The sequence below is a fragment of the Portunus trituberculatus genome, chromosome 33, assembly GCF_017591435.1.
Source record: "Portunus trituberculatus isolate SZX2019 chromosome 33, ASM1759143v1, whole genome shotgun sequence".
NCBI classification, from domain to species: Eukaryota; Metazoa; Arthropoda; class Malacostraca; order Decapoda; family Portunidae; genus Portunus; species Portunus trituberculatus.
In genome coordinates this window covers 12,424,771-12,442,158 of record NC_059287.1, presented here as the reverse complement: position 1 = coordinate 12,442,158, position 17,388 = coordinate 12,424,771, and the positions used below count along the sequence as shown (strand labels likewise).

The following is a 17,388-nucleotide window of genomic DNA, read 5'->3' as shown; positions in this document are numbered from 1 at the left end:
TATATCCACCATGTTTTCCCAGTAGCACGTATTCAAAAACTAGATTTAACACTATTTGTTACAGATCATAAGTGAAAAAATTACATCATTATTTTTCTGTATAAAGATGCTTATATCCACTATGCTTTCCCAGTAACATGCATTCAGAAACTACATTTAACGTTAGTTCTTACAGATTATAAGTGAAAAAAAGAAAAATTTACATTATAACCTTACTTTTCTGTAGAAAGTTGCTTATATTCACTATGCTTTCCCAGTAGCATGTATTCAGAAACTAGATTTAACGTCATTCCTTACAGATTACGAGCAGAAAAGTAAAAAAAATTCACGTAACCTTACTTTCTCACATACTCAACACAGGGTAATGGTTGACTAAACTAATTAATCCACCATAGATCATAACGTTTAGCATTGTTCCTCAAAGATTACGTGTAGAAATATAAAAGTTCACATAACATTACTTTCCCACTGAAGCATCATAAAAGGTACTGGTTGAAACTCAAGACTAATCAGGGTAACATAAGTCAGGGTGTGAATGTCTTATCACACTCCAGCTTCACGTACGCTGAGTAGTTTCCATCCTGACGCGGGAGGGAGTGTACGGTTCAACAGTTCTGTGCAGCGCCAGCCACGCATAGCTACCGCCATCCACCAGTGAATATACGAGGTTTAGATAGATATAATTAGATTGACAGCTTGATTTTTGAGAGAGAGAGAGAGAGAGAGAGAGAGAGAGAGAGAGAGAGACTAATAAACCTCACGATAAAATAAACAAAAAACTCAATTGTCAAGTAAAGGTAGTAGAAATGCTTGCTTTTTATATGAATTATACACTGGTCATACGTTAACTTCCATGAGAGACTTTTGAAAGTAACTCCTCTTACTTTTAAAATGGTGTAGTTGAAGTGACACAGGTTTCTAAGAGTGTTGCCATGGTTCTTGGGACATACTAACAAGATTTCTACATTATCAACAAGAGAAAATCCTATAAGCCTCTTGATGTTAGATTGAACATAAGTATTTTTCTGCTCCTCTAAATCAAAATTGGACATCAGAGTAGTGAAAGAGCATATCATAGCGTTTCGGGACATACTAACAAGATTTCTACATTATCAACAAGAGAAAATCCTATAAACCAGGCTTATCATTTGTGACCTTTCAAAAATAATCGTGGTGAAAGAGAATAACGTCTCAGAATACAGGCCTTGTGGGTGTTTTTCTTTTTTTTTTCATGTTCCTCTTGATATCAGATTGAACATATGTATTTTCCTGCTCCTCTGAGTCAAATTGGACATCAGAGTAGTGAAAGAGCATATCATAGCGTTACGTAGTGAAAGAGCATATTTATATTCAAAGAGCATATTTCAGAATTGATGCTCCTCTGCTTGAATGAAGACAAGTGTTTTCTCTCACGCTCCTCTTTATATCTTTTGAGTCAGACTAAGCATGAGTTTTTTTTGTTTGTTTTTTCATGCTGTTGATATGCCTGAATGAAAATAAAGGTGTTTTTTTCATATTCCTCTTTCTGTCAGAGTAAATATATTTTTCTATTTACCATGTTCCTCTTTATGGTGTGGTAGAAATGTCTGTCTTTCATACTTCTATTCATAAACCTGAATAAAAATTAATGTTGATGTTTTTTGCTCTATTTCTATATACGTAAATGGACAAAGTGTTTAAGTGAGTATTATTCCATCTATTACTTGTTAACATCTACTTACACCTTCTTTTCCTCTATTCTCCTTTTTATACACCATAATGAGCAGCAGTATCTAGGAAGTGAAAAGCGTTACACAATGAATACTTGTGTTGCATATTTAGACCACCATTAATTATAACTATTTTTCATGTAAGAGTATAAAACTGGCTAAGAGCAACAGAAGGAGTTGAAAAAAAAGGTCCACTTATTTGCCAGTTCCCGTGCAGATCCGAAAGAGCTAGTCAAAAGATAGGGATAAATGTCTTGCAACCTCCCTCATCAACCTGCTAACTCCGACATTCAGTGGTTTGCTTCATGGAGTGAGGAGATCCGCGAGAGTTTCAATTTCCACTGCGAGCTGACGGTGTGTTTATGAGTGTGTGGTGCTGTCTGGGCCATCCCGTGCAGCAATCTACATCCAGGCCCATATTCTGTAACGTTTTGCTGTCACTATACGACTATTATGGAAAGGTCACACAGATAACCAGCCGGATTTTCAAGAGTGTTTTTTCCTGTTAATAAGAAACTTGGTAATCTGTCACAAAAACCAAAACCATAAAAGCCATGTCAAACCTTGTCACTTCAATTAGAGCCACAAGTGTTTCAAAAAATGGCCCGTAGATAGATAGATTAGATATAACATTTATTTAACACAGCCGAGCTCCATCCCAGCAAGAGGAAATGATTTGCGGACAATCTCCCAAGACAGGTAATTGCAAAATGAACTGAAATACATTACAAGGGTTCATATCAGCCACTTGTCAATGTGTTATATAGAAGCTTTTATCGCTTTATCAGTGACAGCTGAGGAGAGAGAGAGAGAGAGAGAGAGAGAGAGAGAGAGAGAGAGAGAGAGAGAGAGAGAGAGAGAGAGAGAGAGAGAGAGAGAGAGAGAGAGAGAGAGAGAGAGAGAGAGAGAGAGAGAGAGAGAAATAGGTCAATTCTATATATATGCAACAAAATAATTTAAAAAAGCTGCGGTACACAGCACAGCGGAGATAGGTTCATTGTATTTGACGTAAGAAAGGCTCTGGCCAATGGCAACAAAAATGGTCCGCTAAAGATGGCAGTCGGCACTGAAGAATACAAATTTCGCCATCATACATGCAACTTGGACAGCAGAGCATCATTTCACTATCACGAGAGAGTCCTTTGGCAACCCAAGCTTGTGTGTGAATGGGATGGCGCTCCTTGACCCTCTGAGCGTGGTAAGAGGTCACGCATTGCCGCCATATATAGTTCTCGAAAAGGTTCATTCACGAATAAGCGTCAAAAATATTTTTCCCAATGGATTGTGTATGAACAAGTGCCATATACAGTTTTCGCAATGACTCATATTGGAAATGATAAATGCTTCAGAAATATTCGATGTTTCACCATAAAACAGGTGTTATTAACGAAACAGAACGCATGACAGCCACCCTTGGCGAGAGCTATTTGTGCACCCCCGCCCCCATCTCCCCGCTCGGTGTAACCCCTCGCATCACTCTTGTCCCCTATGAGCTCTAATCGTTCCTCTGATGCTGCCGCGAGGGACGGGGGACCGGAAGCCTGTCATTCAGCACCATGCGTGACGCTCGCCAGCATCACCAAACCTGACAACCTCACAGCACGCCAGACACAAACAAATCACAAACTAAAAAACGAAAGCCTTCCTGCCATCACGACTGTTTTACTTACCGCGCACTTCAACACCAAAACAGCGAGCAAAAAGAATCAAAAGAAATGTAACACAGACACACAAGAGTTCACTGATGTGGCGGGGAAGTCAGGCATAGGTTAGGTGTTATCAGTTATCAGGAGTTACGTTCACGCCACGTCCACTACACACGAACTCAAAACACCACCATTGTTGTAGATATGACCTGATGGGCGAGGAAGCGGTGGTGAAGGAGGAAATCTACCAAGCACATGTGGAGTGGATGGGCTGTGTGGGTGTGGGTGTGGGTGTGGGTGTGGGTGCTGCCTCAGTCACGGCCACAGCACCCAGGAGGACCCACATCTCGACCCAAGGAAGGCTACTGTACTCACCTCTCTTCTGCAGCAGGTAAGGCGCCTTCCTATACCCCAAATCCTCTCACATCTCTGTGGAAAGAGCGAAAATCATCATTATTATTATTATTATTATTATTATTATTATTATTATTATTATTATTATTATTATTATTATTATTATTACTACTACTACTACTACTACTACTACTACTACTACTACTACTATTATTACTACTACTACTACTACTATTATTTTTATCATCATTATTGTTGTTGTTATTATTATTATTATTATTATCATCATTATTATTATTATTATTATTATCATTATTATTACTACTACTATTATCATTATTATCATTATCATTATTACTATTATTATTATTGTAATTATCATAATTTTTATTATGTATTATTATCATTATTATTATCAATAACATCATTATCATTACTATTAACACCATCATTATTATTTTTACTGCTGATTTTATTGTTATTGACGTTATTATTTCCCTAAAATAATAATAATAATAATAATAATAATAATAATAATAATAATAATAATAATAATAATAAATAATAATAATAATAATAATAATAATAATAATAATTATTATTATTATTATTATTATTATTATTATTATTATTATTATTATTATTATCAATATTATTATCATTACCATCAATTTACAAGGAAATGGCGCCGTCCTAACCTTAATACAATAAAAAAAAGGACGTAAAATAACTGATAATTAAACAAATAAATAAATAAACAGTGAAGGGCTGAAATCTCCTTAGATGACTGAACACCCACAGACAGACAAGCAGCAGGAGCTGAGCAACCACCTGGCTCTTGAGGTGCAGGGGGGAGAGCCAGCGGCCAGGGCACTCGCTCATAAGTACGGCCTCCAATACGTCACTCAGGTGGGTACACTGGAAAGTGTCTCATATTCCTATCGTCCTGCATGGAAGCTGACGGGTCTGCTGCTTACAAGAGGCATACAAATACACTGCTCAGTCGTGCATACATACATACATAGAGAGAGAGAGAGAGAGAGAGAGAGAGAGAGAGAGAGAGAGAGAGAGAGAGAGAGAGAGAGAGAGAGAGAGAGAGAGAGAGAGAGAGAGAGAGACTTTCCTCCTCCTCCTCCTCCTCCTCGAAACAGACATTTTTGTCTAGCTAATCTGCTTGACTTCTTTAATGATGTTTTCACCATGTACGACGAGACAAAGGCAGTAGATGTAGTGTATCTAAACATTCAAAAAGCCTTTGACAAAGTTTGCCACCAGCGGCTACTTAGTAAATTGAAGTCACATGGTATAGACGAAAAACTTCTCAAATGCCTTGAAGACTGGCTCTCTGAGAGAAAGCAACACGTTATTTTAAATGGTAAGTCTTTAGATTGGCGAGAAGTTTTAAGCCGTGTACCACGGGGATCTGTCCTGTCCTGTTCTTTTCCTTATCTATATTAATGATATCGATGAGGGCCTCACCTGTAAAGTATCTATGTTTGCTGATGATACTAAAATAATTAATAAAGTAGTCACGTCAGAGGACAAAAGACTATTACAATCAGATCTCGACCCTATCCACTCCTATGCTGATGATACCACCCTGCATTATTCAACAGCGTTCAACAGACGCCCAACCCAACAACAATTAAATGACTCAAGGCGAGATGCTATAGGACGCCTAACTTCTGATCTTTCATTTGTTTCTGATTGGGGCAGAGAAAACCTGGTTTTGTTCAATGCCTCAAAAACTCAATTTCTACAACTATCTACTCGACATAACCTTCCAGACAACTATCCTCTCTTCTTCAATAACACTCAACTTCCCTCTCCTCTACATTAAACACACTCGGTCTATCCTTCACTAAAAATCTAAACTGGAAATTTCACATCTCTACTCTTGCTAAATCAGCTTCCAAGAAGTTAGGTGTCCTGGCGTCTTCGTCCATTTTTCTCCCTCCCAGCTGCTTGCTCTGTACAAGGGCCTTATCCGCCCGTGTATGGAGTATGGCTCTCATGTCTGGGGATCCACACACACAGCTTTACTAAACAAGGTGGAATCTAAAGCTTTTCGTCTTATCAACTCTTCTCCTCTAACTGACTGTCTTGATTCTTTAAGTCACCGCCGCAATGTTGCATCTTTATCTGTCTTCTACCGCTGTTTTCATGCTGTCTGCTCTTCTGAACTTGCTAACTGCATGCCTTCCCCCTCCTGCGGCCTCGCTGCACAAGACTCTCTACTTCTTCTCATCCCTATTCTGTCCATCTTCCTAATGCAAGAGTTAACCAGTATCTTCACTCCTTCATTCCCTACACTGGTAAACTCTGGAACTCTCTACCTGTGTCTGTATTTCCACCTGCCTATGACTTAAACTCTTTCAAAAGAGGAGTGTCAAGACACCTCTTACGTTAACTGGACCCTCCTTTTAGATTTTTTTGTTTTTTCTCTTTCTACTTTCCTCTTAACAGGGCCTGGCAACCAGCGGGATTTTTTTTTTTCCAACACTTTGTTTTCCCTTGGCCAGTGCCCTTGTAATGTAAAAAAAAAAAAAAAAAAACATGGTCGACAAGTGGCAGATGAGCTTCAATGTAGATAAATGTAAAATGTTGCACATTGGTAGCAATAATGATCAAACTGATTACTCAATGAACGGTTCCGAGCTTCTTAAGGTCAATGAGGAAAAATACTTGAGCGTTTTAATTACCTCAGATCTTAAGTCAAGTAAACACTGCTCGGAAGGAGTTAAAACAGCAAATAAATTTAAATCAGAAGGGGTAATTCTCACATTGTTTAATGCGCTCGTCCGACCTCAACTTGAGTACTGTGTCCAGTTCTGGTCACCCCATTACAGGAAAGATATAGACAACCTGGAAAGAGTCCAAAGAAGAGTCACCAAATGATTCCACGACAGCGGAACAAGCCTTATGAGGAGCGCTGGAGGGAACTCAACTTGTTCAGTTTAGAGAAGCGGCGAATGCGGGGGCACTTAATAGAGGTCTTTAAAATGTTTTGGGGCTTTGATAACGTAAATGTAAACAACTGTTTCATCATTGACAATACTAACACAAGAAATAATTGTTATAAGGTTATAGGTAAGCGTTTCAGATCAGACGAGGCTAAGCAATATTTCTTCAATAGAATTGTAAATCTTTGGAATTCTCTCCCAGCAAATGTTGTCGGCAGTAACACAATAGAAACTTTTAAACAAAGGTTGAACAATCACCTCGCATCAACCCCTCAAATAAAGTACTTTGCGCCTGCATTTTTTTTTTCTTTTTTTTTTTTTTTAGTGTACTAGATAGTTGCATTTCTCTTTCAACCTTTCCTATCAAATCTTTGATTTTTTTTCTCCCTGCGCCCTCTCGTTTCCTTCAGCCTAACCCGTAGAATAAGTAGTGGGAGAATAGGCAAACAGACAGCCTCGTTATCCCCAGTAGGGCTGTTGCTGCCGGTTCCTTCCTCTGTATTCTTTTATATTTCTTCTCTTCCTCTTCCTCCTCCTCCTCCTCCTCCTCCATTTTTCCTTCCTCCCTCCTCCTCCATTTCTCTTTCCTTCTTACTCTTCCTCCCCCCCTCCACACAATCAATACTCCACCTCACCTTTATTTTTCCAAGCACCTTTTAAGATACAATTCATCTGCAGGTATTCAAAGATCCACCAGTCTTCCACCTACACAAGCCAGACAACACCACTCACTACTACGACCACCAACACCACCACCACCACCAACACCACCACAGAGCGCGCCGAGCCACATCCGACCTGGTGCAGCGTTTGGCCAATGAGCGAGGGGTCAGTGTGTTGTTCTTTTGCCAGTCAGGTCTGCCAAATCCTCCATGAGAAATATTACTCTATTGAACCTTCCCACAAGACCAAAATAGCTTTGTCAAGGCATCAAAAGTTTTAATTCCTTCAGTATTGGGACGCACTTCTACCTTGAGATTTGTGTATGATTAGATCATTTATTGAAATCAGTAATGGCCTATGAAAGTCAGAAGATTAATGGCCAGAGTCTTTACTATTTCACTCCAACACATAAGTTTTTGAAGCTGTATAAAATCACCAAATAGTAACCAGAATGAATATGAGAACACGTCATGGTACTGAAGGGGTTAAAAATTAAGGCATAAAGTCTTACGATTATTCTTCACCTGGTGCTTCATTTCACACTCCATAAACAGGAAATATTACTCTATCAAACCTTCCCGCAAGACAAAAGTAGCTGTGTCAAGGCATCAAGGTATTTAAGAATCAAGGTAAAAAGCCTTAGGATTATTTTCCACTTGATGCTACTCACACACTCCAATAACAGGTGAAGTGGGTGAACCAAGAAAGAGCTGTCACAAGGGACAAGCGACACCAGATTCCCGGGTTCCATCACACCAGTTCCCGATTCGCCCCAGACGCAGCCGGCACACACAAGATACAACAGGAAGCATACAGACACATGAGGTTATGGCAGGAGGAAGAGGAGCTTGGCCTATCTAGAAGGAAAGATATTAACGTTGAAAAGAGCTTACCGGGCAGCCTTTTCCAACTCCCTACTGACAACACGGAAATTAAAGAACAATTGATCCGAAGCAGCACAAGTTTCACCAAGAGTAAAGAAGAAGAACTCGACTATAATGAAGAGTTCAATGATCCTCTCTACAAGGTGCAGTGGTACTTGGTGAGTGGTGCAAGTAACTGTTGTCTCTTTCATTCACTCGTCAGGAGAATGTACCAGTGCTTAACCCCTTCAGTACCGGGACGCGTTTCCATATTCATTCTGCTTACTATTTGGTGATTTTATACAGTTTGAGATACTTATGTAGGGACTGAACTAGTGAGGACTGTGGCCATTTATCTCTTGACATCCATAGACCCTTCCTAATGTCAATAAAATCGTCTAACCACACCCAAAAACTCAAGGTAACAGTAAGTCCCAGTACTAAAGGGGTTAAATAGAGAGAAGGATTGACAAGACTACAAGCAAATGACATATTCTCTGGTAAACTCTGGAACTGCCTACCTGCTTCTGTATTTCTATCAATCTATGACTCAAAACCATTTAAGAGAGAGCTTTCAAGAAATTTATCCCATTCTTTAAGCTAACTCTCTGGAACCTGCTTGGGAACTGGCATCTCAGTGGGCTTTTTTTTTATCGTTTTTGTTGCCCTTGGTCAATTTTCCCCTCATATATAAAAAAAATTGACTTAATACTGACCTTATTTCCAGCACAACACAGGTCAGCTAGGTCACGCAGGTTGTGACCTCAATGTGACAGGGGCGTGGCGGCAGGGCTACACAGGGCGAGGCGTGAACATAAGCATCCTGGACGACGGCTTCCAGACCACCAATGCTGACCTTGCCGCCAACTATGTGGGTGACAAGATGTGGTTTCTGAAGTTCTGCTTTCCTGCTAAGTCTCATAACACTCATTCCCTTCACTTCCTCATGTATTGCATAGCCTCTCACACCACCTCACATCATCTTACAACACCTCACTTCCTCATTTCCTGCCAAGTCTCATAACACCCATTCCCTTCACTTCCTCATCTGTCGCCTAGTCTCTCACAATACCCTTCACTTCCTCATTTCTTGCCAAGCCTCAACACTCATTCCCTTCACTTCCTCACCTATTGTCTATTCTCTCACAACACCTGTTCACTTCACTTCCTCATTTTCCTGCCAAGTCTCATAACATCCATTCCCTTCACTTCCTCATTTGTTGCCTAGTCTCTCAACATCCATTCCTATCCTAACCTAACCTAACCTAACCGTCCCTTCACTCCCTCATATTTTGCCGAGTTTCTCACAACACCTGTTCTCTTCACTTCCTCATATGTGAAGTAATTGATTTGTCTCTCGCTCTCCAGAACCCGGAAGTGAGTTATTCTGTAGTGCATGACGGCCAGCCTGAGAATGACCCGTCCCCAAGGCTAGACCCTCCAAAGTACTCTAACTCCCATGGTACATACTGCGCTGGGGTGGTGGCGGCCGTGGCTAACAACGGTGTGTGTGGAGTGGGTGTGGCCTACGATGCTAAAGTGGGAGGTGAGTCAGGTGCTGAATAAATGAGGCGCTGTGTGCAGACGTAAAAATTGTTACAGTTGAGTAAATGAAAGTTGAATATAGTGAATGAAAGTTCAATACAGGAAATTCGTCTGGATGTGATTTGTGTTTTGTCATAGCATGCTCGATTTGCAGAGGTAGCAAGGTCGACAATCTCGTTTTCTTTATTCCCCACGATACAGGATAGGGGTCACAACAGTCATCTACAAAAATAAATAAATTAAAAATATCATCTCTCTGCATACAGCGCCTCGAATAACTGAACCTCTTCTCTACCGAATCATTTTCCTCATAATCATCGACGTACAACTTTCTGACGCATTCTTTGTACTCTGTGTTGTGTTCAGGCACGTGTACTGCTGGTGGGGACTCTGCATAACCCATCACTACTCTACTTAACTTGTCAATACCCTGTTTGCCTCACCTGTGTTGCGTTCAGACATGTATACTGTATGTGACTGTGTATAACCTGACAATATTATAACCAATGAAAGACTTGTATAACCTGTCATTAATCGACATAACCAAAAACCTGTTTCCCTTACCTGTGTTGTGTTCAGGTGTACGCATCGTGGACGGTACAGTGACAGACATACAGGAAGCTACGGCAATGTCCCGGCACGTGGGTGAAGTGGCCGTGTTCAGCGCCTCATGGGGACCCAGGGATGATGGGATCCATGTGGAGGGTCCCGGTAGGCTGGCCACCTTGGCGTTGCGCTATGGAGTCATGCAGGTCAGGCTTGTGGGGTGAGGCAAGGCAGACTTTGCAGGAGGAGGTAGTAGACACCTGCCGAAACGATAACTACTGCCAGTGAGGTCTAATAACACTGGTTCAGAGAGTGCTGTGAACTTATCATTAAAGTCAGCTATGACCTTACTGAACGTTTCCCTTTGTGTCTCACAACACAAGGGGCAGTCACAGCCTGCCCTCTAAAGACAACTCTCTTCCTTCACACAACACTACATGCATCTACCTACTCATACATTCTTCACGCAAAAAAAAGAAAAAAAAAAGTTGATGACTCCTATTATCATCATGGGAGTTCCTTTTAATTATCTATTGTACTTGTTAAGGGACCGGCACCTCAGTGGGCCTTTTTTTTCCAACACCAATTTTCGTTGCTCTTGGCCGTTTCTCCCTCTTGTAAAGAAAAAGAAAAAAAAAAGGGGGACTTATGAGGTGAGGCACGGCAGACTTGTGGTGTGAGGCACGGCAGATGTATGCTCCAGGATATTGGATGATGAAAGAAAGTTAGACAAGTACCTACAGGTCTAAAAAAGATAAAGCCTATGTTGTTATTATGATATGCATCTTTCCTCAATCACAAGCCCTCTGATGCGTTAATGTTTAGTCAATTGTTGTTTTTTTACACCATAGGACTTAACAAAGTGGCTGAGTACATTACAGCAGTACAGATTGATGCCTTTCACTGCAATATGAAAGAATTAACAGCATCAAAAGTAAAGCATGAAATCTTTATAAGCATCTACAAATAAAAAAGGGATTAATAAGAAGAATAGATTTTCAGATTTCTATATATTTTGAAGACGTCTCAGAGTTATTAGCAATTAAGGAAATATCTAACAGTCAGAGAAACTTTTTTTTTTTTACACACACACACATACACACAAACACTTTCACTGCTAACACATTCAATAACCCACTGTTCCATATATAATGCGGCAACAACGAGTTATTCCCACAGGGTCGGGGAGGCCTGGGCACAATATACGTATGGGCATCAGGCAACGGCGGCTTGGTGGCTGATAACTGTAATCTGGACGGCTACGCTTCCTCCATCTACACCCTCACAGTGTCAGCCCTCACAGACCTTGGCGAGTCCACATTCTACAGTGAGCCGTGTGCGTCTACCCTGGCCGGTGTATACGTCGGCGGCCACCACACCCTCAGTGAAGCCATGGCACACAACAACCTCCAGACCAAAGTAGTGAGTGTTTGTTGTGTTGCTACTTATTCTTTGCTTTGTCGGGGGTTTGTTGTTACTTATTTTTGTGTTGTTATTTCATCCTCGGGTTTTGTGTTTGTTGTTGTTGCTATTTTATCCTTTGTTTTTTTTTTTTTTGGGGGAGACTTTGTTGTGTTGTTAGTTTATCCTCAGTTTTTGTGTTCGTTGTGTTGTTACTTAATCCATGTTTTATGTGTGTGTTTGTTTCTTGTTACTTTATCCTTTGCTTTTCTTATGTTTGCTGTGTTGCTTATTCCCTATTTTTTTGTAAGTGTTTTGAAAGTTTCTCTTAGTCCTGCCCTCTTTTACTCTCTTAGGTTGCTTTCCTCTTACTATTCTCAGTGTATTACCTTGTCGTATCATAGTATCCTTACTTGCTTTCCCATTAACGTAACTGTTCGTCTAATCTTCTGCGTTCTATTACTCAAATAAAAATAAAGTGACTCTAATTTGCACTCCTAAGCCCAGGCCCATTTTTTTTTTTACCTTAACTCTACTCAAAATGTCTTCCTTCCTTGTTTGCTTCCTAAATAAGCTACCATAAAGCTACACTCAAGCCATACAGCATACTTACTCTAGATGTCTTCCTTCTTGTGAGCTTCCTAAACAAGAACTTAGTCAGCCAAATGAGCCAACATACACACGTCCTCCCTCTTACAGGTGGTGCCGGAGCTGGACGGTCACTGCAGCAGCCGGTTCCAGGGCTCCTCGGCAGCTGCTCCTCTCCTGGCGGGGGTGATAGCTCTCATTCTGCAGGCCAAGTACGTGCTGCTGGGAACAAAACGTCAAACTTGCATTTAATTGGGATTATTTTTTTATTGCAGGATGTTTTTAGTTTAGGTTAATCTCTTTAATGTTAATGTTATTCCTCACTTTAACAGAATTTTGTAGCACAAGTTTTATATGTAATTCTAAAATACAACACTAACAGTAAAAGAGGTGAATGAATAGTACAAACCTCGTCATATCAGTAATTACATTTATGGCCGATAAAAATTTTAATTATCTATGATTAGTTACATAAAGCCTTTCAAACTATTAGGGGCAGACAAAAAATAATGTATTTATTTTTTCAGCTCACTCCAGTTTACTGCTACTGAACATAACAGGGATTACAGTGAAGGACACAAAATCTCGTAATTGCCACAATATTCACAGAAATAAGTGTCGCGTTATTTTCTTTAACACAAAAAAGACGCCTTATGTTGCTGTTCCTTCCTCAGCCCCAGACTCAGCTGGCGGGACGTGCAGCACCTCGTGGTGAGGGAGGCCGCCCCGACACCTGCAGCACTGAAGGAGGACGGATGGCAAACAAATGCTCGGGGAAAGAAATTTCACTTCCTACAGGTTTGTTGCATTTGCTGTGCTGCTTTTCATGAGAATGTTGCTTTTGATTTCATTTACCTTTTCATATAGTGATGTATAACTGACTTAGTTCTGTTTCTTACTGCCTAGTTTAGTGATGTTACTTTTGCTTGTACCATTTTGCAAACACAGATTACTTTACTTGCTGGTATTACTGCTCAAGTAGAACAGCTTGATTCATCAGGCACAGGATACCTGGCAAATTTTTAACCATAACATTCTTGGGCAATAAATGCTTTGTACTCTTCAGGTCACTCACTCACTTGGCACACTTCCCACCGTGAGTGTTGAACTTCATGGTGACAGACTACATGCACTCCATAGCTCATGTTACTTTGTGATCTTCACTCAATGAAACCCTCCCACTTCTCAGGGCTTTGGTGCCGTGGATGCTGGGAGGATGGTGGAGGCTGCTCTGACTTGGCAGAATGTGGGGCCACAGAAGATGGAAAAGCTAATGCTGTTTGATGGAAATAGGTGAGCATCCCACACACTGCACAAGCTCTCATTCAGCCAACACTAAAGCATCATAAGACAAGACAGAACAGAGAACTAAGAGACAAAATGGACTACAATTTGGTAGATAGCTAAAATAGATGAGTGGGGAAGATTAGCAAAAGTCTTATCTTGTAGTCATCAGAGCTGGGCGTTACGACACCAAGTTGTGACTCTGCGTCTTTGGTGCACTATGAATTTTGAAATCGCAAACGTTTTTAAAATACCGGATTAAGTAAATTAACACCGCCAATTTTCCGCACCTTTTCCCATGACTTTGAACAGGAACAAAGACGACTTTTAAAAGAAATTGCGGAGGCTGGAGAAGCTCACAGGGCAGCTCTCCCTAAAGGGAACGTGGGCCATGGTTCTTGGTACGAAACCAGGAACACTATCACACACAAGCTGCCCGTGTTCTTGTTATGCTTGGCAAACGGCCCACTAACCAAGCCAAAGCCTAATCAAAATAAACCAGAACAAAACTATGCCGCTTATACCTCAGCCTGTGCTTTGTCCAGGAACTGCATTTGCACTTCCTCTTGTTAAAGAAAATTAAGTAAAAAAAATAGAGAAAAGCTGAGACGTGCGCGATGGCAACTTTAGAGTCAGAGGTGGTTGCCATGAGCCCAACCTATCGACATGATATATATATATATATATATATATATATATATATATATATATATATATATATATATATATATATATATATATATATATATATATATATATATATATATATATATATATATATATATATATATATATATATATATATATATATATATATATATATATATATATATATATATATATATATATATATATATATATATATATATATATATATATATATATATATATATATATATATATATATATATATATATATATATATATATATATATATATATATATATATATATATATATATATATATATATATATATATATATATATATATATATATATATATATACCTTTCTAAATTTATGAAATATTATTTAATATTCCAATATGAAAAATTTAGTCACATTCTTTTTAGTTCAAATGAAAGGTTTTTATTACATATATCATGTTTACTTTTCCATTGGGATAGCATACGGAGAACCGGGATGGATATGAAGCCATCCCAACTTGGTTCCGCTAATCCCGGGCAAGTTCCAGCTATCTAGAGCGGATGTTCCTGGTTCCGCGCATCATAGGCCAGTGTGATAGGGCCTTAATCGCAGGACACGCACAGCCTTGTCTTCCATGTGGAGCACATTTTGCGTGAGAGTGCGCATACCGTGAGGCGAGCGGAGAGCTATAGGGTTGTCAAGTGAGATGGCATGCTGTCATACAGTCATTTTATTATATCTATGATACGGTGCAGAGAAATAAGGGAGAGGGTGAGGGGCTCCAAATTATTTCGCTTATGGCCACTACTTGCTCACGGTTAGTGTCATGCCAGAGAGAGAGAGAGAGAGAGAGAGAGAGGTATGAGGAGCATGAAAATAAGGAGGGACTGGGAGGGGACGTGTGTGGGGAATGGGGAATGGGAGAGGAAGGAGGAAGGCCTATGATAGACATCAGACTCGTCAGAGGAAGTTTAGCTTTAGCCAATGAGAGCTGCCATGAAAAAAAAAAATGACATGTTACTTTTGTTAGAATTCTATGGATAAGAAAACCGCTTCAGTTCAATAAGTGGGAAGCCTACTGTACTTAGTAATTCTTCAGGTGACTTCTTTTCTTCCTTCTACTCTCTCTTATCTATTCACATTAATGTCTCGTGTCCCTAACAGCAATTTTACAAGAGGCTGGAGGAACGTGAGCCAGGAACTACATATCGCGTCACACATGAGGAGCGTTGAGCACGTCGTGGCCACAATCACCCTCAGCCACGCCAGGAGGAAGCTTCTTAACATATACATCGTGTCTCCGGCAGGTGAGTCTTCCTACTCCTACGTGTCTTCATCTACCAATGTGTTCTCACTTCTCCCTTATCTAGTTTGTGGCTTAATAATGTAAGGTACTCACGGCAATCGCGGATGAGTTGCTGGCAGTGCATTTATCCTGCAGTGTTGCCATGTTATGGCAACACAGTAGTATTATGCCCAGCTGATGCATACAATAAGAGAATAAATGTCTATTTCGCAATTTTCTTGTTTTCTGATGTTCTTTTTCTTTTGGATCCTTTTTTCTATTACTTTTTTTTTTTTTTTTTTTTTTTTGCTTTACGGTGCTCTCTCTCTCTCTCTCTCTCTCTCTCTCTCTCTCTGTACAATGGAGCAGGAAGTCAGTACCGAGCTTCTTTTCTTGCAGATATATCCTACTATGACTTCTAGAAGCCAACGAAGGAGATGTAAATTACAAGCATCAAAGTCTCATCCTCCGCCACCATACTTAGCCGTGCACCAACCCTGCTCAGTCACAAGTCACCTCACTTTCATTACATCAGTCACTCTTAACTCTGGCCTTATTCCTCGCCACAACAGTGTCCTAATAGCCTGATACATACAGTAACCTACACGTAAGTTAGCTATACATACCAATTTTTCACCAAGAACATTCTTCCACCTTCCCGAGTCCCACCACCTCTACTCGGAGACAAAGACTGAACTTTGAAGCAGCTGCGGTTCATGAAGCTGTAACTGAAGATTCGGTCCAGAGTCGATTAGTTTCATATACTTTATTACTTTACCGAGTTGACTGAACATATGCAATTCTATTCAAGCATAGCCATTACATCTTATGTATCATTCACTATATATGGTATCTCATAACAAGATTTGCGTTTTGGTTCTTGGTCAACAAAAATAAATAAATGAATAAATAAAACCATCCATTAAACTGTCACCATCACCATTGTCGTCTTCATCTAATGTCAAATATTCTTTTATGTGAGTTGGATCAAAATCAATTCTCTCTTCTCTCTCTCTCGAGCAAATAATCTTTTTTTTTTTTTTTTCCATCTCCTTTCAGGCACGGAGTCCCAGGTCCTGACTCACCGTTCGGAGGACGTAAGTGCGTCAGGCTTCCACGGCTGGGACTTCATGTCCGTGCACTTCTGGGGGGAGGAGCCAGGCGGGGAGTGGACTGTGGCCATCGAGTGTGATTCCAAACTAGTGGGCCAGTTGATAAAAGTTGAGCTAACTGTGTATGGCTACTGATTGTAAACCAAGAGGAAAGCCAAAAAAAAGGAGAGGTGTTCAATTGATGCAATAAATAAGAAGGAAAATTATAATGAAAAAGTTAATCAGGTGTAATCTCTCTCTCTCTCTCTCTCTCTCTCTCTCTCTCTGAAAAAGCATAGTTGCCAGTATGGTGCAAGAGGTTGATGCGTTTTAACATTACGCCACGAGATCATAATATCAGTGCTGCAATAAAGATATCACTGTCTTTTTTCTTTTAACTTTTAACAAACTAAGCACTTGTTACTCATACCACCAATGTGAAGATAAAAGCTTTACATCTTATCAACTCCTGTCGACGTTTTCATCCCTCTCTCTCTCTCTCTCTCTCTCTCTTTTGTGATGAGCTGAACATGGTAAATAGACATGGTTAGAATTCAGGTAGCATTTTTTTTTTTCTATCATCTTTTAGTATACATGTCTAATAATCTGTTGGCATCCTGTCTAGAAAACATGACAATTGATATATATTTCAGAGACCAGGAGAAATTGCTATTGAAGGATTATGCTACATAAGTGATAATAATGATAATGATAACAATACTAATGATGTACAGAAAACAGAATAAATTAAGAAGTCAAGACACATGGAAAAAAAAAAAAAAAACTGTGTAGAAATACATAAC

General features: G+C 39.8%; 1 protein-coding gene across 1 annotated transcript; it reads left to right on the top strand.

The window, feature by feature from the left end:
- The first annotated feature begins 2,880 nt into the window (after positions 1 to 2,880).
- Positions 2,881 to 17,387, top strand: LOC123512313 (proprotein convertase subtilisin/kexin type 4-like). Its single transcript, XM_045268650.1, has 14 exons — positions 2,881 to 2,907; positions 3,564 to 3,746; positions 4,511 to 4,618; positions 7,351 to 7,500; positions 8,021 to 8,377; positions 8,926 to 9,069; positions 9,567 to 9,744; positions 10,323 to 10,495; positions 11,469 to 11,711; positions 12,390 to 12,490; positions 12,953 to 13,076; positions 13,468 to 13,571; positions 15,374 to 15,516; positions 16,554 to 17,387. The coding sequence occupies exons 1-14, from the start codon at positions 2,881 to 2,883 to the stop codon at positions 16,739 to 16,741; spliced, it is 2,223 nt and encodes a 740-aa protein (XP_045124585.1). The 3' UTR covers positions 16,742 to 17,387.
- The last annotated feature ends 1 nt before the right edge of the window (position 17,388 follows it).

Coding starts and splice junctions, on each gene's coding strand:
- LOC123512313 (XM_045268650.1), top strand. CDS start 2,881: ATGGCGCTCCTTGACCCTCTGAGCGTG. Junction 9,070..9,566: donor CTGACCTTGCCGCCAACTAT/GTGGGTGACAAG, acceptor CTCGCTCTCCAG/AACCCGGAAGTGAGTTATTC. Junction 13,572..15,373: donor ATGCTGTTTGATGGAAATAG/GTGAGCATCCCA, acceptor TGTCCCTAACAG/CAATTTTACAAGAGGCTGGA.